This window comes from Oncorhynchus mykiss, chromosome 3 (assembly GCF_013265735.2).
Source record: "Oncorhynchus mykiss isolate Arlee chromosome 3, USDA_OmykA_1.1, whole genome shotgun sequence".
Lineage (NCBI taxonomy): Eukaryota > Metazoa > Chordata > Actinopteri > Salmoniformes > Salmonidae > Oncorhynchus > Oncorhynchus mykiss.
Genome location: NC_048567.1, coordinates 9,099,369 through 9,122,221, shown reverse-complemented (window position 1 = coordinate 9,122,221; position 22,853 = coordinate 9,099,369). Strand labels below are relative to the sequence as shown.

The window sequence follows — 22,853 nt, the reverse complement described above, 5'->3', positions numbered from 1 at the left end:
GAAGGGGAACGGGAGAGATGGAGTGAAGGGGAAAGGGAGGGAAGGGGAAAGATGGAGGGAAGGGAGGGAAGGGGAAAAGGAGAGATGGAAAGAAGAGGAAAGGAACAGAGTGGTAGGGAAAATGGACGAAGGAGAAGGAAAGGCATTCCTAAAGCCTGAGAACTACAGGTAGACCTGTACCTGTGGTTAGATACACTGTACTACATTATAAACACTCAATCACACACACAATTTTGGATATACTACATTAATTGGCATGGACCTGTTATTATAGTCCATTAATAACACACACACACACACACACACACAGGTAATTCTCACGAAACTGTAATTAAAATATACATTTAGTAATTTTTCACAAAATGTCCTCTTGAATAACAGATTAGGATCTATACGTATCTATTGCATAATTATTATTAGTTTTTTATCAGATATTATACTAACATTTTCATAAAATTCTCATTCGTTTTTGTCCAAAAAAGTTATAAATCAATATTTATATATTTTTTTAACATTGCTTCCCTAATGAAAATGACTGAGACAAATCATTTTAAATTACAATTATTATAAAATGAAAATCAGACTTTTTCCCAATTTGAGCTCTTTAGCTGTTTTCTAAGGACTACTCTAGATGATGAAGAAATGTTTATTTAAAAAAGTTTTATAGAACTTGAAAAAAATGGTAATGAGACATATCCACAGACACTGCTTGTATGTAATAAATATTATAGTTTAATGTAAACTTCAACTAGCATACAATTTTTATAATTTATGGAGAAACTACAGCAACATATTGTTTTATTTAAATAAGTTCGTTTTTTTTAAAGATGTATTTTTATAAAATTACCATGAATTTAATCAGGAGGCATTTCAGTAATGAAAATGTATTTTTTTATTTTTTTACATTACATTTTCCCCTAAAACTAGACATCTTAGTCCTAAGAATGATAGTTGATTTTTGCAGATGCATCATAGTTTTGTAACTCAATTTGTTCCAGACATTTTAAAACTGGTTTCATGAGAATACCTCCCCACACACACACACAAGTTAAGGAATAGCATTGGGAACGTCTGTGTGATTTCAGTCCCTCTAAAAGAGTGTTCAAAATGATGTGAATGGAAGAGAGGACAGAATGATGAGAATGAAGGGAAGAAGAGAAGAAAGGGAAGAAGAGAAGAAAGGGGAGAAGGAAGAAGAGAAGGAAGAAGAGAAGGAAGGGGAGAAGGAAGGGGAGAAGGAAGAAGAGAAGGAAGGGGAGAAGGAAGGGGAGAAGGAAGGGGAGAAGGAAGGGGAGAAGGAAGGGGAGAAGGAAGAAGAGAAGGAAGAAGAGAAGGAAGAAGAGAAGGAAGGGGAGAAGGAAGGGGAGAAGGAAGAAGAGAAGGGGAGAAGGAAGAAGAGAAGGAAGGGGAGAAAGTGTGATGCTGCTTCTAGTATGGCTCTTCTTACTGTACTCATGTGCCTTACAGCCAGACTATGGTGCTTTTACCTTATTCTGTTATTTTTCACTTACCTTGTTGTTGCTCAACCTGCTATAAGCATGTTTTGTCCATGTGCCTTTATGTCCAATACTCCAGTTGCCATGAAAGACAGACTTTAGAAAAGAGACACAACAAGATTTAACCTGACACACAAATACACAATCATGTGAATGTGTCCTTGTGTGAATGTTGATTTGGGGCTTACATACAGATTCGCCGACCCTGGTTTTTATGATTCTATGTAATTATGTTTTTTTCTGCTCAGCTCCTGTAGTGCATCGGAATGGCCGTTGTTTGGGACACCTCTAAGCTTGTAGAAGCCATGCAGTAAGATAGTGAGGGAGTCTGGTTGTCTCCCTCACTGGTAGCATGGGTTTAAATACTGCACTGTATGGACCTTGATTTGAGGGCCTGTTTATAAACTGCTTTATTGAATGGTTAATAAACAATGTAATAATGTGAATAACTGGTTCATAAACGATGTAATCATGTTTATAAGCAGCTTATAAGCAGTCCTTCAAACGAAGTGTTAAATAGTTTTGGGGGGTATATTGAGATTCTGCTGATTTCTGAATGATGCTCTCCTTCCTCTGCTGATGTCATGTTTATGTGCCAGTGGTAACGCTCTGTCTGTAGACACTCTCCGTTGACATTGGAGAGGAAAATATTGTTATCAAACAGTTTTACACAGGCAGAACTTTATTTTCAGTATATTTCAATAGTTTTTGCAAAACAAAAATTGCCATTTGTAAATGTAAAGGCAAAAAACAACAGTCCAGCCAGTCAGGATCCCAAATAGAATGTCAATAATTCACATTTTTTTTAAAGCAATATTTTAACTGTTAGACCAGTATGGACCAGTTGTGGTTTCATTCCAGTGTGGTATGACGCATGTCATCGACTAGAGATGCATTCAACTCCGCTAACGATTATAAAGCTCCCAACTCTGAGCGCCCACCAACAATCCAACTCACCAAGAATGTTCGACAACAGGAGAACTGTTCTATTCTATTGAAAACACTTGATTGTGTACTCTTTCTTCAACAATGACCTTGTAAGGACGAACGTTTTCTGCAAATGTTTGCAGAGTTGAATGCCAGTCTGTTTTGGTCTAGTCCAATCTGTTTCTGGGCACAATGATCCAGTAGAATCCTGACCCACACTGATGATATCATGCATCATGATGGATATTCATCGGGGGCCTGGATTGGTTGGTCAGAACAGGACATTTCTTCTCAGGAGACTGGAAAGGGCCATTGTAATTTATGCTTTATTTAGGGCAGATTTTTTAGGCCATACTGCCCTGGATTAGATTATCCCGTGTGTGTGGTATGTGTTTTTCTGTTATTCTAGAGTGATTTGAGGTATGATTCCTATGAGAAACAGGTTTACAGTCATGTTTCATGTTTGACATCATTGTTTCAGAAAAGTTAGGATTTTTCTTGAGTTTGGATTTTAGCAACTCAATTGCTCAGTAAGCAAAAGTATGATACATGGAACAATGGAAGTGTTGTATTTTTATCATTATATATTTTCAATTGTTGTTGTCTTTTAAGTGCCTTATCTGTAATGTATGGGATAGCCTACCCTCTCACCTTTCTACCTTCTTCAGCTCCTCTCATCCTCATTCATCCTTTCTCCCTCTGTCTTTTGCTTCTTATTGTTGCCCACTCCTTCTACTCATCCATCTCCTCCCTCATTCTGAGATCCTCCCCTCACAGCCTTTCACATCCCCATTCCAACCCTCGTTCATTTGTACTAACCTTGACCAATCTTCCTCTCTTCCCCGTCGCTTTGGAAAAACAACAGTCACGTAATTACAGTGTTATTTTTTTGTGTGTATTATGATGCTTAAGTATTATCATTAATAATAAAAACAACGATCATGAATCACTACGCCAAACTTGTCTACTTCAATGTTTGTTTTACACACTCAAATTATGAAGTTCTCCTCACTGATGGATAAGGGGAGAGTATATATAGGTTTCCTATGTCTTGGTTTAGGTACTGAGGCCTATAACCTTCTATAAACACAGGGATTGTATATTGTGCACTTATTTTAGTGTACACACATACAATATGTTTCTGAAATAGGAGTAGTAGGTTTATTACATAATGTGAGTATAACATATCACTCAAATAATCTTAAAGGTTAAGATCTTGCTTTGACTCAAATAAAATATTATACAGATGGTTCTGGCCTGTGATTCTGTGTAAGTGGTCAAACATTGGGGTTGCCCTCTTATTGGATGTCACTTGTATCCCGCTAATGATTGAAGAAAAGTGTTACATAGCTAGAGCCTATACAGTTATTGCTATTAGCCGTGAACGCCATCTTGGATCTAGAAGGTTTCCAAACGGGGAAAATAGATACTTTAATTCTTATTTTGTAATTTCCCCCACTGGCTGATGATGAAGAAACACGAGTCATGACGTCCCCTCTTTATTTGCTGATATAGTTAAAATCGGTAAATCTGAGAGGATTGTGGACTGAGGAAATTTCCGCAGTTTACTGTAACTTGGTTTGTTTATGTTATTCAACCCGGACATGGACTCTTCTATCCCAGGTACAGTAAAGTTTTAAACTTGTGGGAATAAGTTCAAATGTTATAGGTGATAATGCAGATGGAAAATTGGCGATCCGTGGCCCTTTGACCGAATCTGTCACTTTCTCCAGATTGCGTCTGATGACAGCATTAGGGAGCTAGATAGCTTAGCCCCAGCTGCGCTAACTGGCCAGCGAAAGCAAGCTAACTGAATATTTTACTTTGAATTGAATAATTTAACTAGCTAACTACTTAGCTAGCTATTGACGTTTCTGTCTTGCAACATCGTAGTTAGCTACCAACCTGGGCAAATAGCTTGTCTTACATTTAGCTGGCATGACCTAAGGTTAATGTTGCCAACTCGCCATGTTAGCTTAGCTAGTTATCATTTTTAGCTAGCTTGCTAGGTGACAGACTTGCGTAGGTTATGCTCAGACAAGTTAGCTACTAACTAGCTAGCTAGTTTGTGTCAATATTTCATCAAAACAAGTGTTATTTTGAACGAATCATTAGCTTTTTTTTTGACCACCTGACAGTTAGCTTGTTCTGCTTGGCTTAGCATAGCTAGCGAGTTAGTTGTAGCTACAGTATTTGTTAGCTAGCGAGCTTTGTGGCTAGGTAAGTTAACGCATAGCCAGTTTCATTACCAGAGAGGCAATAGCTAGCTCGCTATACTCACAACTGCAGTGGTCACACGCTCTGGCTTGGAGAGCTGCATGGTTCAATCCAGCATTCACACACCATTTTATTCGTCTAAATCAATTCTTACGATTGGTTGATTAACGTTAGTTGACTCAGGTGTGTTACTACATGGCTGTCTGGAGCAACATATGTCCCGGTAGATACGTTTATGGCTAAATAAATTAAACAAACAGTTGTGTTATTGAAGTACACTTGTAGCATCGTGTAACGTTACGTTGCATAATTTATCTCTGTCTGTCTGTCTGTCTGTCTGTCTGTCTGTCTGTCTGTGTGTGTGTGTGTGTGTGTGTGTGTGTGTGTGTGTGTGTGTGTGTGTGTGTGTGGCAGACATACCAGATGACTCTCTGGGTTTGGGAGCCGGTGGGGCCCAGGCAAGCAGCAGTGCTGTTGTGCCAAAAGGGTCCAATAAGAGACGAGCTGCGTGAGTATAGTATACAATGCCAATGAATCAGTCAATCACTATGTCACAACTTTAACAGACGGTCTATAGCTATGACAGCACAGGGTAGAAGTTGTCCATAGGTGCAGAATCAGAATCACACCGATAAGTTGTTGATCCATTCTTGTGTGTTAACTTTGCAAACCTGGATTCTGTCTACCTCCTCACAGGCCAGACTTCGATGATGATGATGATGATGATGGAAGCAAGCTCTTCAGGTAGGATTGACACCTGTCTCTCGCTCTTTCTTGCTCTCTCATCTCTCTCCCTCTCTCTATCTGATCTGACTGTATTGTGTTGGTTGTTTTGATGACAGATCTTCTTCTCTGTCTTTGACCAGGTGTGATGACGATGGAGGAGGAGGAGACAAAGAGCGATTTGCCAGGTAGAATAAGGAGGTTGTTGGTGCGTGTTTGTGCGTGTGTATAATACAGATATTCTGCATGCACACATCCCGAGACACCAGATTCCCTATCACACCACTGTGATTATTGTCTCTACTACTAACCCCTGAGCTCAGGGACACCTGTTCACTCCTATCAATCCCTTTCTTCTGAGCACAACCCCTTTCTCTCCCTCCTTCCCTCTCTGCTTCTCTCTCTCTCAGGATCTCTGAAGTCTTTTTCTTTCAGCACTTCCTCTCCTCTATCACTCTGTCTTGCTTTGAAAGACCAGGTTCTCTCTATCTCGATCTCTACATTTATCTATCGTATTGATGGATAATTCACTCCTTGTTATATTTATCAATCCATGCTTGTTCCACCTACCTCATCCTAATCTGAAAATATCATTTGGTTACGCCAACACTAAAGTCTACTCCATGTTGTCCACCTACCTGCCCACCTCTTCCCATTTATATCCCCCCCTCTTTCTCTCCACCCCACCCCATCCCTCCTCTACCTCTTACTCTCTGCCCTTCCTATTTCTTCCCATCTCTACCCCATCCCTGTCCCTCCTCCTACTCTCCTCTCCTCTCTTCCTCTCCTCCCTCATTCCCTCGCTCCAGGGAGAACCACAGTGAGATTGAGCGGCGGCGGAGGAACAAGATGACTGCTTACATCACAGAGCTGTCAGACATGGTTCCCACCTGCAGCGCGTTGGCACGGAAACCAGATAAGCTGACCATCCTGCGCATGGCCGTGTCCCACATGAAGTCTCTGAGAGGGAGCGGCAACACTGCAGCAGACGGGACATACAAACCATCCTTCCTCACCGACCAGGTTAGAGAAAGAGAGGCAGGAAGGAAAGGGAGGAGAGGGGGCTGAGAGATGACAAGGGGAAATGTTATCATGTGTGTTTGTTGCACAATAATAACTGAGTGTATCTTCCATGTCATCTCTCCCTCCATCGTTCTCTCTCTCCTCTACCTCTCCTTTCCTCTCACTCCCCATCCCTCTCTTTGTAGGAGCTGAAGCACCTGATCCTGGAAGCTGCTGATGGCTTCCTGTTTGTGGTGTCGTGTGAGAGTGGACGGGTCGTCTACGTGTCAGACTCCCTGACCCCTGTTCTTAACCAATCACAGTCTGACTGGCTAGGCTCCTCACTCTACGACCAGCTCCACCCGGACGACGGAGACAAACTACGAGAGCAGCTCTCTACTGCAGAGAGTAACAATACAGGTACACACAGGTGGTACAGATGAACTACAGGAGTAGCTCTGTACTGCAGAGAGTTATAATACAGGTGGTACAGATTAACTACAGGAGTAGCTCTGTACTGCAGAGAGTTATAATACAGGTGGTACAGATTAACTACAGGAACAGCTCTGTACTGCAGGGAGTTATAATACAGGTGGTACAGATGAACTACAGGAGCAGCTCTGTACTGCAGAGAGTTATAATACAGGTGGTACAGATGAACTACAGGAGCAGCTCTGTACTGCAGAGAGTTATAATACAGGTGGTACAGATGAACTACAGGAGCAGCTCTGTACTGCAGAGAATAACAATATGGGTGGTACAGATGAACTACAGGAGCAGCTCTGTACTGCAGAGAGTTATAATACAGGTGGTACAGATGAACTACAGGAGCAGCTCTGTACTGCAGAGAATAACAATATGGGTGGTACAGATGAACTACAGGAGCAGCTCTGTACTGCAGAGAATAACAATATGGGTGGTACAGATGAACTACAGGAGCAGCTCTGTACTGCAGGGAGTTATAATACAGGTGGTACAGATGAACTACAGGAGCAGCTCTGTACTGCAGAGAGTTATAATACAGGTGGTACAGATGAACTACAGGAGCAGCTCTGTACTGCAGAGAATAACAATACAGGTGGTACAGATGAACTACAGGAGTAGCTCTGTACTGCAGAGTTATAATACAGGTGGTACAGATGAACTACAGGAGCAGCTCTGTACTGCAGAGAGTTATAATACAGGTGGTACAGATTAACTACAGGAGCAGCTCTGTACTGCAGAGAGTTATAATACAGGTGGTACAGATGAACTACAGGAGCAGCTCTGTACTGCAGAGTTATAATACAGGTGGTACAGATGAACTACAGGAGCAGCTCTGTACTGCAGAGAGTTATAATACAGGTGGTACAGATGAACTAAAGGAGCAGCTCTGTACTGCAGAGAATAACAATATGGGTGGTACAGATGAACTACAGGAGCAGCTCTGTACTGCAGGGAGTTATAATACAGGTGGTACAGATGAACTACAGGAGCAGCTCTGTACTGCAGAGAGTTATAATACAGGTGGTACAGATGAACTACAGGAGCAGCTCTGTACTGCAGAGAATAACAATACAGGTGGTACAGATGAACTACAGGAGTAGCTCTGTACTGCAGAGTTATAATACAGGTGGTACAGATGAACTACAGGAGCAGCTCTGTACTGCAGAGAGTTATAATACAGGTGGTACAGATTAACTACAGGAGCAGCTCTGTACTGCAGAGAGTTATAATACAGGTGGTACAGATTAACTACAGGAGCAGCTCTGTACTGCAGAGTTATAATACAGGTGGTACAGATGAACTACAGGAGCAGCTCTGTACTGCAGAGAGTTATAATACAGGTGGTACAGATGAACTAAAGGAGCAGCTCTGTACTGCAGAGAATAACAATATGGGTGGTACAGATGAACTACAGGAGCAGCTCTGTACTGCAGAGAGTTATAATACAGGTGGTACAGATGAACTACAGGAGCAGCTCTGTACTGCAGAGTTATAATACAGGTGGTACAGATGAACTACAGGAGCAGCTCTGTACTGCAGAGAGTTATAATACAGGTGGTACAGATGAACTACAGGAGCAGCTCTGTACTGCAGAGTTATAATACAGGTGGTACAGATTAACTACAGGAGCAGCTCTGTACTGCAGAGAGTTATAATACAGGTGGTACAGATGAACTACAGGAGCAGCTCTGTACTGCAGAGAGTTATAATACAGGTGGTACAGATGAACTACAGGAGCAGCTCTGTACTGCAGAGAATAACAATATGGGTGGTACAGATGAACTACAGGAGCAGCTCTGTACTGCAGAGAATAACAATATGGGTGGTACAGATGAACTACAGGAGCAGCTCTGTACTGCAGAGTTATAATACAGGTGGTACAGATGAACTAAAGGAGCAGCTCTGTACTGCAGAGTTATAATACAGGTGGTACAGATGAACTACAGGAGCAGCTCTGTACTGCAGAGTTATAATACAGGTGGTACAGATGAACTACAGGAGCAGCTCTGTACTGCAGAGAGTTATAATACAGGTGGTACAGATGAACTAAAGGAGCAGCTCTGTACTGCAGAGTTATAATACAGGTGGTACAGATGAACTAAAGGAGCAGCTCTGTACTGCAGAGTTATAATACAGGTGGTACAGATGAACTACAGGAGCAGCTCTGTACTGCAGAGTTATAATACAGGTGGTACAGATGAACTAAAGGAGCAGCTCTGTACTGCAGAGAGTTATAATACAGGTGGTACAGATGAACTACAGGAGCAGCTCTGTACTGCAGAGAGTTATAATACAGGTGGTACAGATGAACTAAAGGAGCAGCTCTGTACTGCAGAGTTATAATACAGGTGGTACAGATGAACTAAAGGAGCAGCTCTGTACTGCAGAGAGTTATAATACAGGTGGTACAGATGAACTACAGGAGCAGCTCTGTACTGCAGAGAATAACAATATGGGTGGTACAGATGAACTACAGGAGCAGCTCTGTACTGCAGAGTTATAATACAGGTGGTACAGATTAACTACAGGAGCAGCTCTGTACTGCAGAGTTATAATACAGGTGGTACAAATGAACTACAGGAGCAGCTCTGTACTGCAGAGTTATAATACAGGTGGTACAGATGAACTACAGGAGCAGCTCTGTACTGCAGGGAGTTATAATACAGGTGGTACAGATGAACTACAGGAGCAGCTCTGTACTGCAGAGTTATAATACAGGTGGTACAGATGAACTACAGGAGCAGCTCTGTACTGCAGAGAATAACAATATGGGTGGTACAGATGAACTACAGGAGCAGCTCTGTACTGCAGAGTTATAATACAGGTGGTACAGATGAACTACAGGAGCAGCTCTGTACTGCAGAGAATAACAATATGGGTGGTACAGATGAACTACAGGAGCAGCTCTGTACTGCAGGGAGTTATAATACAGGTGGTACAGATGAACTACAGGAGCAGCTCTGTACTGCAGGGAGTTATAATACAGGTGGTACAGATGAACTACAGGAGCAGCTCTGTACTGCAGAGTTATAATACAGGTGGTACAGATGAACTACAGGAGCAGCTCTGTACTGCAGAGTTATAATACAGGTGGTACAGATGAACTAAAGGAGCAGCTCTGTACTGCAGAGAATAACAATATGGGTGGTACAGATGAACTACAGGAGCAGCTCTGTACTGCAGAGAGTTATAATACAGGTGGTACAGATGAACTACAGGAGCAGCTCTGTACTGCAGAGAGTTATAATACAGGTGGTACAGATGAACTACAGGAGCAGCTCTGTACTGCAGAGAATAACAATATGGGTGGTACAGATGAACTAAAGGAGCAGCTCTGTACTGCAGAGAGTTATAATACAGGTGGTACAGATGAACTACAGGAGCAGCTCTGTACTGCAGAGAATAACAATATGGATGGTACAGATGAACTACAGGAGCAGCTCTGTACTGCAGAGTTATAATACAGGTGGTACAGATTAACTACAGGAGCAGCTCTGTACTGCAGAGTTATAATACAGGTGGTACAGATGAACTACAGGAGCAGCTCTGTACTGCAGAGAGTTATAATACAGGTGGTACAGATGAACTACAGGAGCAGCTCTGTACTGCAGAGTTATAATACAGGTGGTACAGATGAACTAAAGGAGCAGCTCTGTACTGCAGGGAGTTATAATACAGGTGGTACAGATTAACTACAGGAACAGCTCTGTACTGCAGAGAGTTATAATACAGGTGGTACAGATTAACTACAGGAGCAGCTCTGTACTGCAGAGTTATAATACAGGTGGTACAGATGAACTACAGGAGCAGCTCTGTACTGCAGAGAGTTATAATACAGGTGGTACAGATGAACTACAGGAGCAGCTCTGTACTGCAGAGTTATAATACAGGTGGTACAGATTAACTACAGGAGCAGCTCTGTACTGCAGAGTTATAATACAGGTGGTACAGATGAACTACAGGAGCAGCTCTGTACTGCAGAGAGTTATAATACAGGTGGTACAGATGAACTACAGGAGCAGCTCTGTACTGCAGAGTTATAATACAGGTGGTACAGATGAACTACAGGAGCAGCTCTGTACTGCAGAGTTATAATACAGGTGGTACAGATGAACTAAAGGAGCAGCTCTGTACTGCAGAGTTATAATACAGGTGGTACAGATGAACTACAGGAGCAGCTCTGTACTGCAGAGTTATAATACAGGTGGTACAGATGAACTAAAGGAGCAGCTCTGTACTGCAGAGTTATAATATAGGTAGGAGACACACACAACACTAATGACTGTGGGTAATGACCCTTCTCTCTCTTTCTCAGGGAGGATGTTAGACCTGAAGACAGGAACAGTTAAGAAGGAGGGACAGCAGTCCTCCGTCAGGATGTGTATGGGAGCCAGACGATCTTTCATATGTAGGATGAGGTGTGTGTGATGAGCTTGCATGTGTATATGGCTGTATGCACCTGTGTTGGGCGTGTGTATTCTGAAATGTGTGTGTTTGTAGATGTGGTTCGTGTCCAGTGGAGCCCATGTCTATGAACAGATTGCATTTCCTGCGGAGCAGGAACAGGTGAGATCATTCTTGTATATTTTACTGTAAAAAGTGCATTCGGAAAGTATTCAGACCCCTTGACTTTTTCCACAGTTTGTTATGTTACATCCTTGTTTTAAAATGTATTAAATATACATTTTTCCTAATCAATCTACACACAATACCATTATGACAAATCGAAAACAGGCTTTTATACATTTTTGCACATTTATTAAAATAAAAAACAAATACCTTTACATAAGTATTCAGACCCTTTGCTATGAGACTTGAAATTGAGCTCAGGTTCATCCTGTTTCCATTGATCATCCTTGAGATGTTTCTACAACTTGATTGGAGTCCACCTGTGGTAAATTCAGTTGATTGGACATGATTTGGAAAGGTACACACCTGTCTATAAAAGGTCCCACAGTTGACAGTGCATGTCAGAGCACGCCACGTTGTTGAAGGAATTGTTTATAGAGCTCAGAGACAGGATTGTGTCGCGGTACCAGAGACAGATCTGGGGAAAGGTACCAAAATATTTCTGCAGCATTGAAGTTCCACAAGAGCACAGTGGCCTCCATCATTCTTGAATGGAAGAAGTTTGGAACCACCAAGACTCTTCCTAGAGCTGGCCACTCGGCCAAACTGAGTAATTGGGGGAGAAGGGCCTTGGTCAGGGAGGTGACCAAGAACACTGACAGCTCCTCTGTGGAGATGGGAGAACCTTCCAGAAGGACAACCATCTCTGCAGCACTCCACTAATCAGTCATTTATGGTAGAGTGGCTAGACAGAAGCCACTCCTCAGTATAAGGCTCATGACAGCCTGCTTGGAGTTTGCCAAAAGGCATTTAAATGACTCTCAGACCATGAGAAACAAGATTGTCTGTTCTGATGAAACCAAGATTGAACTATGGCCTGAATGCCAAGCGTCACGCCTGGTGGAAACCTGGCACCATCCCTACGGTGAGGCATGGTGGTGGCAGCATACTGTGGGGATGTTTTTCAACGGCAGGGACTACGAGACTAGTCAGGATCGAGGGAAAGATAAACAGCGCAAAGTACAGAGAGATCCTTGATGAAAACCTGCTCCTGAGAGCTCAGACTGCGGCGAAGGTTCACCTTCCAACAGGACGATGACTCTTAAGCACACAGCCAAGACAATGCAGGAGTGGCTTCGGGAGAAGTTTCTGAATGTCCTTGAGTGACCCAGCCAAAGCCTGGACTTGAACCCGATCGAACATCTTTGGAGAAACATGAAAAGAGCTGGTCAGCGACGCTCCCCATCCAACCTGACGGGGTTTGAGAGGATCTGCAGAGAAGAATGGGAGAAACTCCCCACATACAGGTGTGCCAAGCTTGTAGCGTCATACCCAAGAAGACTCTGGGCTCTAATCGCTGCCAAAGGGGCTTCAACAACTGAGTAAAGGGTCTGAATACTTATGTAAATGTCATATTTCAGTTTTTTTTATAAATTTGCGAACATTTCTGAAAACCTGTTTTTGCTTTGTCATTGTGGGGTATTGTGTGTAGATTGATGAGGAAAAAGGCTTTAACTTAACAAAATGTGGAAAAAAGTCAAAATGTCTGAATACTTTCCTGAATACAATGTGTAGTGAACTATGCCTTGACTGGTAGTGTTCTCCCCTGTAGGAATGGTCTGGGCCCACCCAAGGATGGAGAGCCTCAGTATGTGGTGGTCCACTGCACTGGATACATCAAGTCCTGGCCCCCCACAGGTAACTAACTAACTAACCTATGGCATAGCTCTTATATCAAATCACATTTTATTGATCACATACACATGGTTAACAGATGTTAATGCGAGTGTAGCGAAATGCTTGTGCTTCTAGTTCCAACTGCAGCAATATCTAACATGTAATCTAACAATTCCCCAACAACTACCTAATACACACAAATCTAAAGGGGTGAATGAGAATATGTGGATATAATTATATGGATGAGCGATGGCCGAGCAGCATAGGCAAGGTGCAATAGATGGTATAAAATACAGTGTATACATGTGATATGAGTAATGTAAGATATGTAAACATTATTAAGGTGGCATTATTTAGAGTGGCATTGTATGAAGTGATCCATTTTATTAAAGTGGCCAGTGATTGGGTCTCAATGTTGGCAGCAGCATCTCTGAGTTAGTGATTGCTGTTATGCAGTCTGATGGCCTTGAGACAGAAGATGTTTTTCAGTCTCTCGGTCCCAGCTTTGATGCACCTGTACTGACCTCGCCTTCTGGATGGTAGTGGTGTGACCATGCAGTGGCTCGGGTGGTTGTTGTCCTTGATGATCTTTTTGGCCTTCCTGTGACATTGGGTGCTGTAGGTGTCCCGGAGGGCAGGCAGTGTATTGATTTTAAAGAAAGGCATTGATGTTTATGGTACATTGGTGCATGACAGTGCTTTTTTTGCAAATGCGCTTGTTAAATCATCACCCGTTTGGCGAAGTAGGCTCTGATTCGATGAGAAATTAACAGGCACTGCATCGATTATATGCAACGCAGGACACGCTAGATGAACTAGTAATATCATCAACCATGTGTAGTTAACTAGTGATTATGTTAAGATTGTTTTTTAAAAGATAAGTTTAATGCTAGCTAGCATCTTACCTTGGCTTCTTGCTGCCCTCGTGTAACAGGTAGTCTTGCAGGCTCCTCGTGGAGTGCAATGTAAGGCAGGTGGTTAGAGCGTTGGACTAGTAACCGGAAGGGTGCAAAAACGAATCTCCGAGCTGACAAGGTAAAAATCTGTCGTTCTGCCCCTGAACAAGGCAGTTAACCCACCGTTCCTAGGCCGTCATTGAAAATAAGAATGTGTTCTTAACTGACTTGCTAGTCAGACTTCCTAGTTAAATAAAGGTGTAAAAAAATAAATAAGCAAATCTGTGTCCAAAAATACTGATTACCGATTGTTATGAAAACTTGAATCGGCCCTATTTAATCGGCCATTCCGATTAATCGGTCGACCTCTAGTTGAGACCCAGGGCCTCAAGCTTAATTTTGAGCTTGGAGGGTACTATGGTGTTGAATGCTGAGCTGTAGTCAATGAACAGCATTCTTACATAGGTATTCCTATTGGGGCAGTGTGATGGCTTGAATCGTCTGTGGACCTGTTGGGGCGGTATGCAAACCGAAGTGGGTCTAGGGTGGCCGGTAAGGTGGAGGTGATATGATCCTTGACTAGTCTCTCAAAGCACTTCATGATGACAGAAGTGAGTGCTACGGGGCGGTAGTCAGTTAGTTCAGTTATCTTTGCCTTCTTGGGTACAGGAACAATGGTGGCCATCTTGAAGCGGGGACATCAGACTGAGATAGGGAGCGATTGAATATGTCCGTAAACACACCAGCCTGTCTGTGCATGCTCTGAGGACGCGGCTGGGGATGCCATCTGGGCCAGCAGCCTTCCAAGAGTTAACACATTTAAGTGTTTTACTCACGTCGGCCGCGACGGTGGCACTGTATTATCTTCATAGCGGGCAAAGAAGGTGTTTAGTTTGTCTGGAAGCAAGATGTCGGTGTCCGTGACGAGGCTTGTTTTCTTTTTGTAGTCCGTGATTTCCTGTAGACCCTGCCACATACGTCTGGTGTCTGAGCCGTTGAATTGCGACTCCACTTTGTCCCTGTACTGGCATATATCCAATGTATACACTACTGCTGCATACTGAGTCGTGTGTGTTTGCCTGCTCGCATTTCAGGGGTGAATCTAACAGATGAGGAAGCAGACAATATTCAGGGGAGTCGCTACTGTCTAGTCGCCATCGGTAGACTTCAGGTAAGATGGGACAACTTAATGTCCAATGTTTGGATGGGCTCATGGAACCACCATCTTGCAGACACTTGTTCCCCCCTTGATGTCTAGGTGACCTCTTGCCCGAGCGACACAGACATAAACAGCATCAGCGTTCCGGTGGAGTTCATCTCTCGTCACAACTGCCAGGGCCTCTTCACCTTCGTAGACCACCGCTGCATGGCCACAGTGGGCTTCCAGCCTCAGGTAGGCCTCACAGCCTGGGGCTAGAGTAGGACAAACACCCAGCATCACATTTCATAGTTTATCAGAATACAGTATGTGTTTAAACTGTGTATCAGGATACAGTATGTGTTTAAACTGTGTATCAGGATACAGTATGTGTTTAGACTGTGTATCAGGATACAGTATGTGTTTAAACTGTGTATCAGGATACAGTATGTGTTTAGACTGTGTATTAGGATACAGTATGTGTTTAAACTGTGTATCAGGATACAGTATGTGTTTAAACTCTGTATCAGGATACAGTATGTGTTTAAACTCTGTATCAGGATACAGTATGTGTTTAAACTCTGTATCAGGATACAGTATGTGTTTAAACTGTGTATCAGGATACAGTATGTGTTTAAACTGTGTATCAGGATACAGTATGTGTTTAAACTGTGTATCAGGATACAGTATGTGTTTAAACTGTGTATCAGGATACAGTATGTGTTTAAACTCTGTGACAGCTGTAAGCTTGATCTAACTTGTTCTGTGTTGTGTGTGTGTGTGTGTGTGTGTGTGTGTGTGTGTGTGTGTGTTTGTGTGTGTGTGTGTTTGTGTGTATGTGTGTGTTCCCCAGGAACTGCTGGGTAAGAACATCTTGGAGCTGGCCCACCCTGAGGACCAGGAACTGCTGAGAGACAGCTTCCAGCAGGTGGTCAAGCTGAAGGGTCAGGTGCTGTCCGTCATGTTCCGCTTCCTGTCCAAGACCAGAGACTGGCTCTGGATCAGGACCAGCTCCTTCACCTTCCAGAACCCCTTCTCTGAGGAGATAGAGTACATCATCTGTACCAACGCCAATGTCAAGTAGGTGCTGTATACACACACAGACACACATCATCTGCACCAACGCCGAGTAGGTACACATACACACACGTACACACACACCTGCACCAACGCCAAGTAGGTACACACACACACCAACACGCACACACGTATTATCTGCACCAACGCAAGTCACCTGAGTGTGAGACGCCTACAACACATAGACACCACAACTCTATTCCACCTCAACATCTGAACATCTCCACTCTGCCTAACCAATCTGTTGAGCCACCTTAGGAAATGTGATGTCATCTCTTCCAGGATGTGTGTTTGTCAGTATGTTCACCTCCCCTCCATATCTTTCTCTCCCTTCCTTTCCTCCTCACCCCTTGTTTTTGTTGTGGGCCAGTAGAACCTCAACTCAGGACACCCTCACCCCCCTCTCGTCCTCAGTTGTGTCTTTGCCCCCCTCGCTGGGGGAGAGCAGTCCTAACTTCCCCCCTGTGTCCCACAGCCCAGGGCAGGTGGCTGCCAGGTGAGACCAGACCCCCTCAACCCCCCCCCCTGGCATGGGTCAGCTGGGGCTGCTGCTGCTGCTTCACTGGAGACTACAACTCTATTTCTCTCTTGTTCCCTTTATTCTCTTGTTCTCTCTGGTCTGGTTCAGAGTTCACCCCTTGGTAAGGGCTGTGGATTGTTACTTGACTTGACCGGGCCTTTCTGTTTTTGGGTGATTCCCCGTCTCCCTCTCCCTCCTCAACAGCAGTAAGATATCCATCATGACCACGGTGTTGGTAATGAACCCCCTCTGCTCTTTTCTTCTTGGTTACCATAGTGACTGGTGGTGGGGCAAGTGCTGTTGGTCGGCAGGTGTTTTGGTTTCCCGAGCAGTGGTGGAGGGCCTTGACGAAAATGATATTTTCTGTTGTCACTGCTAACACTCTTTTTTTCTCTCTCTACCACTCTACCACTCCCTCTCTTCTCCCTCTACCACTCTCTACCACTCCCTCTTTTCTCTCTCTACCACTCTCTACCACTCCCTCTTTTCTCCCTCTACCACTCTCTACCACTCCCTCTTTTCTCCCTCTACCACTCTCTACCACTCCCTCTCTCTTCTCCCTCTACCACTCTCTACCACCCCCTCTTTTCTCTCTCTACCACTCTACCACTCCCTCTCTTCTCCCTCTACCACTCTCTACCACTCCCTCTTTTCTCTCTCTACCACTCTCTACCACTCCCTCTTTTCTCCCTCTACCACTCTCTACCACTCCCTCTTTTCTCTCTCTACCACTCTATACCACTCCCTCTCTCTTCTCCCTCTACCACTCTCTACCACCCCCTCTTTTCTCCCTCTACCACTCTCTACCACTCCCTCTTTTCTCTCTCTACCACTCTCTACCACCCCTCTTTTCTCCCTCTACCACTCTCTACCACTCCCTCTTTTCTCTCTCTACCACTCTCTACCACTCCCTCTTTTCTCTCTCTACCACTCTCTACCACTCCCTCTCTCTTCTCCCTCTACCACTCTCTACCACCCCCTCTTTTCTCCCTCTACCACTCTCTACCACTCCCTCTTTTCTCCCTCTACCACTCTCTACCACCCCCTCTTTTCTCCCTCTACCACTCTCTACCACTCCCTCTTTTCTCCCTCTACCACTCTCTACCACTCTACCACTCCCTCTCTTTTCTCCCTCTACCACTCTCTACCACTCTACCACTCCCTCTCTTTTCTCCCTCTACCACTCTCTACCACTCTACCACTCCCTCTCTTTTCTCTCTCTACCACCCCCTCTTTTCTCCCTCTACCACTCTCTACCACCCCCTCTTTTCTCCCTCTCTTTTGTCTCTCTCCCCCTTCCCCCCCCCTTTCCAGACAGTTGCAGCAGCAGCAAGCAGAGTTGGGGGGAGGAGGGAGAGATGGTCTGTACGAGGCAGGACAGGTTACACTTCCACAGGTAAGACTAGCACTGACTAAAACACACACCTAACTGGGGCCTTAACCCCACAACAAGTCCTCCATCCAGCGGTTCTGGACTGCAGCTTGATCCTGTGCTTATCTCACTGTATGTGTGATGTCTTGGGGGCGAGATCGTTCTACTGTTCGCTGTAACATGGACAATAAAGTTGTATTGTTGTACCTACCTCCAAGCCTTTAGTGAGTATTGACCGCTTGTTGACCGTTGTCCATGTCAGATGCCTGTCCAGGCCGTGACCGCAGCTGGAACTGACCACAGTAAGACCATGGACAAAGCAGAGATGCACCCCTCCATGTACCCCAACCCAGACCAGGCCAAGTTCCTGCCCTCCACCTCTGCCACCGGAGTACCCATCTACCCTCAGGACAACAACAACTACACCACTGCCAACCGCTCCAACGACACATACAGCAGGTATGACCACTAGCCTCTGTTGTACTGTTTTAAACTGATCTATGGGCCATGTATACTGAATAAGAGATTGTAATGTCCTGTTGTTATGAACTAATTCCAGGTCAGTAGGGATGGCCCCTCAGATGGTGCAGCCATCCCACTCCGCAGGCCAGGTGCTGGCTCAGATGTCCCGTCAGAACGGGGCACCCCCCTCCAACAGCAGCCCCCTACAGGGAGGGGCAGCGGTGAGCTGGCCGGGGCCAGCAGCAGGGGCTAGACCCCCCTTCAACAACCAGGTGAGACAGCTGGCAGCTGAAGGTAGAAGCTGTCCAAACAACCTGAAGTTTAGATCCTCTGTTGTTGCCCAAAGTGCTACAGATGTAGAATCTTAATTTAAGACTTTTCTACAGCAGGAAAATAATCCTGCAGCAACAGGAAATATTAATTATTTTGTGTATTATAATTTGTTTGTGGAAATTACAATTGTCAGAAGCTTTTTTTAAACCTCAAATACAATCCAAGTTTAAAATTGGCTGCATTGCAGGACAGTTTTCCTTGAACAGGGTTATCAAATTGAAATCCTACATCTGTAGCTGGTGTGATGGGGATGAGTGCTCTGAGGTTCTTGCATCTCTGTATCTTAGCGTTGTAAAGGACCTCGTCTGTTATTCCTGTGTAACCTGTGTTTTGAGTATCACACCCAGACAGTTTCAACAAAGTGTGAATAATAACATGGTGTTGTTCACCTCCCGCCCAGCAGGTGGTGCCCCAGGCAGGGAAGGCCCTGTCTCCCCAGTTTGCCATGGGAAGTTTTGTTGGGGGCTCTTCCTCCTCATTTGGGGCGATGCCCACCACTGCTGCTCCGACCCCCACCATGGGGGCTAACTACCCAAATATCAACCCCCGCGCCAGCCTCAATTCCAACGGATATGGTACGTGACCCTGAGAGAGTGTGTGTGTGTGTCAACTACAGTAGTGTTTTTATGTGTTTGTGTATGCTGGTGTAGTTAGATACTGAATCGCCCATTGTCTCTGATAGATGGCTTGGGGTCGGGGCAGCAGTTCCCCTCCAGGGCAGTGGAGGCAGTGTGGCCCCAGTGGCAGGGCCAGCAGCAAGCTCAGAACAGGGCAGAGCAGCACCCCCACACACAGAACAACCAGCCTGACATCTTCCCTGTAAGTCTCTCTCCCTCTACCTATATCAATCTGCCTTTCCCTTCCCCATGTCTCCATCTGTGTCTTTTGTTATGTGTTGTCATGTTGCTTTCAAGTTAAATCTTTCTCTCTCTCTAGGATGTTCTCGCCATGCTGGACCAGCCAGCCAACTTCAACAACGATGACTTTGAGATTCCCATCTACCCCTCTTTCAACGAGTGACCTCACATACACTCTTCCACTTACCTCCTCTGTCTCTCAAATGTCTCCTTCTCTCTCATTTGGTGCACTTTGCTCTCTTTCTTTGCCTGTCGTGATCCAAAGAGAGCATGTCTAATTATCGCTCAGATGATTGCACTGCCAGGATGGAGAAAGCGAGTTAATCAGGGAAAAGAGAGAGTGAAATCAAGTTTAGGTATGCAAATGCAGGTTCAATAAGCACGTGAAAGGGGGAGAGAGAGAGAAGAGATTCAGGGTTCAGCGATAGTTGTGCAAATGTAAAATGACATCTGTAGCTAGCACTGCCCAAGCTCCACAGCCAGTGGATTTGTTGTAGAGATGTAACACACAATCCCACCTGAGCATGCACAAGGCCCTGAGGCAGGCACTGCTTCACCAGTAACACACAAACATGGCCTTTCACTAACCGAGTCAGCTGTGTGTTTAGATCTATGCTGCTCCACTGGTCTGTACATCATATGGATAGATCAGTCCAATCATTCACTTGAAGCCTCAGGCAATCCAGGTGATCTACAGCTTTGGGGGAATATGTGGGAATATATATATATGGGAATATTCTGATCTGAAGCCTGTGAATATCCTCTATCTGCTCCCCTCGCTGTTTTAGCTTAGCGACCCGTAGCATGTTCAAAAGGACACTGTCCTCACGCAGGCAGATTTATACCAACACTGTACAAACACTTTTATATTTCTACATTGACGATGTCACCTAACAATGTGGTTATGGTGGTTTCAGGTGGAAAAGAGGGAGAGATGTCTATGACTAGTGAGGGAGAGATGGGGAGAGATGTCTATGACTAGTGAGGGAGAGCTGGAGAGAGATGTCTATGACTAGTGAGGGAGAGAGAGATGTCTATGACTAGTGAGGGAGAGATGGAGAGAGATGTCTATGACTAGTGAGGGAGAGATGGGGAGAGATGTCTATGACTAGTGAGGGAGAGCTGGAGAGAGATGTCTATGACTAGTGAGGGAGAGAGAGATGTCTATGACTAGTGAGGGAGAGAGAGATGTCTATGACTAGTGAGGGGGAGAGAGATGTCTATGACTAGTGAGGGGGAGAGAGATGTCTATGACTAGTGAGGGAGAGAGAGATGTCTATGACTAGTGAGGGAGAGAGAGATGTCTATGACTAGTGAGGGAGAGAGAGATGTCTATGACTAGTGAGGGGGAGAGAGATGTCTATGACTAGTGAGGGGGAGAGAGATGTCTATGACTAGTGAGGGAGAGATGGGGAGAGATGTCTATGACTAGTGAGGGAGAGCTGGAGAGAGATGTCTATGACTAGTGAGGGAGAGCTGGAGAGAGATGTCTATGACTAGTGAGGGGGAGAGAGATGTCTATGACTAGTGAGGGAGAGATGGAGAGAGATGTCTATGACTAGTGAGGGAGAGATGGAGAGAGATGTCTATGACTAGTGAGGGAGAGATGGAGAGAGATGTCTATGACTAGTGAGGGAGAGATGGAGAGAGATGTCTATGACTAGTGAGGGAGAGAGAAGGAGAGAGATGTCTATGACTAGTGAGGGGGAGAGAGATGTCTATGACTAGTGAGGGAGAGAGATGTCTATGACTAGTGAGGGGGAGAGAGGGAGAGAGATGTCTATGACTACTGAGGGGGAGAGAGATGTCTATGACTAGTGAGGGAGAGAGAAGGAGAGAGATGTCTATGACTACTGAGGGGGAGAGAGATGTCTATGACTAGTGAGGGAGAGAGATGTCTATGACTAGTGAGGGAGAGAGATGTCTATGACTAGTGAGGGAGAGAGATGTCTATGACTAGTGAGGGAGAGAGATGTCTATGACTAGTGAGGGAGAGAGATGTCTATGACTAGTGAGGGAGAGAGAAGGAGAGAGATGTCTATGACTACTGAGGGGGAGAGAGATAGATCAGTCCAATCATTCACTTGAAGCCTCAGGCAATCCAGGTGATCTACAGCTTTGGGGGAATATGTGGGAATATATATATATGGGAATATTCTGATCTGAAGCCTGTGAATATCCTCTATCTGCTCCCCTCGCTGTTTTAGCTTAGCGACCCGTAGCATGTTCAAAAGGACACTGTCCTCACGCAGGCAGATTTATACCAACACTGTACAAACACTTTTATATTTCTACATTGACGATGTCACCTAACAATGTGGTTATGGTGGTTTCAGGTGGAAAAGAGGGAGAGATGTCTATGACTAGTGAGGGAGAGATGGGGAGAGATGTCTATGACTAGTGAGGGAGAGCTGGAGAGAGATGTCTATGACTAGTGAGGGAGAGAGAGATGTCTATGACTAGTGAGGGAGAGATGGAGAGAGATGTCTATGACTAGTGAGGGAGAGATGGGGAGAGATGTCTATGACTAGTGAGGGAGAGCTGGAGAGAGATGTCTATGACTAGTGAGGGAGAGAGAGATGTCTATGACTAGTGAGGGAGAGAGAGATGTCTATGACTAGTGAGGGGGAGAGAGATGTCTATGACTAGTGAGGGGGAGAGAGATGTCTATGACTAGTGAGGGAGAGAGAGATGTCTATGACTAGTGAGGGAGAGAGAGATGTCTATGACTAGTGAGGGAGAGAGAGATGTCTATGACTAGTGAGGGGGAGAGAGATGTCTATGACTAGTGAGGGGGAGAGAGATGTCTATGACTAGTGAGGGAGAGATGGGGAGAGATGTCTATGACTAGTGAGGGAGAGCTGGAGAGAGATGTCTATGACTAGTGAGGGAGAGCTGGAGAGAGATGTCTATGACTAGTGAGGGGGAGAGAGATGTCTATGACTAGTGAGGGAGAGATGGAGAGAGATGTCTATGACTAGTGAGGGAGAGATGGAGAGAGATGTCTATGACTAGTGAGGGAGAGATGGAGAGAGATGTCTATGACTAGTGAGGGAGAGATGGAGAGAGATGTCTATGACTAGTGAGGGAGAGAGAAGGAG

The 22,853-nt window shown here is 44.7% G+C and overlaps 1 protein-coding gene across 7 annotated transcripts; it reads left to right on the top strand.

The window, feature by feature from the left end:
• The first annotated feature begins 3,784 nt into the window (after positions 1–3,784).
• LOC110501040 (aryl hydrocarbon receptor nuclear translocator-like) lies at positions 3,785–20,797 on the top strand. Of its 7 annotated transcripts, none has more exons than XM_036968038.1 (19): positions 3,785–4,046; positions 5,055–5,148; positions 5,337–5,384; positions 5,507–5,551; positions 6,173–6,386; positions 6,572–6,785; positions 11,167–11,269; positions 11,352–11,417; positions 13,033–13,118; positions 15,088–15,164; positions 15,252–15,386; positions 15,985–16,211; positions 16,582–16,704; positions 18,043–18,124; positions 18,363–18,559; positions 18,660–18,834; positions 19,296–19,470; positions 19,578–19,714; positions 19,832–20,797. In XM_036968038.1, the coding sequence occupies exons 1-19, from the start codon at positions 4,010–4,012 to the stop codon at positions 19,913–19,915; spliced, it is 2,319 nt and encodes a 772-aa protein (XP_036823933.1). In that variant the 5' UTR covers positions 3,785–4,009; the 3' UTR covers positions 19,916–20,797. The 7 variants fall into 7 exon arrangements, with proteins under 7 accessions (XP_036823933.1, XP_036823930.1, XP_036823921.1 ...); XM_036968035.1 differs by having other exon boundaries at positions 5,483–5,551; positions 19,299–19,470; XM_036968026.1 differs by having other exon boundaries at positions 5,483–5,551.
• Positions 20,798–22,853: the final 2,056 nt, after the last annotated feature.

Coding starts and splice junctions, on each gene's coding strand:
- LOC110501040 (XM_036968026.1), top strand. CDS start 4,010: ATGTTATTCAACCCGGACATGGACTCTTCTATCCCAG. Junction 6,786..11,166: donor TGCAGAGAGTAACAATACAG/GTACACACAGGT, acceptor TCTCTTTCTCAG/GGAGGATGTTAGACCTGAAG. Junction 11,418..13,032: donor TTCCTGCGGAGCAGGAACAG/GTGAGATCATTC, acceptor TCTCCCCTGTAG/GAATGGTCTGGGCCCACCCA.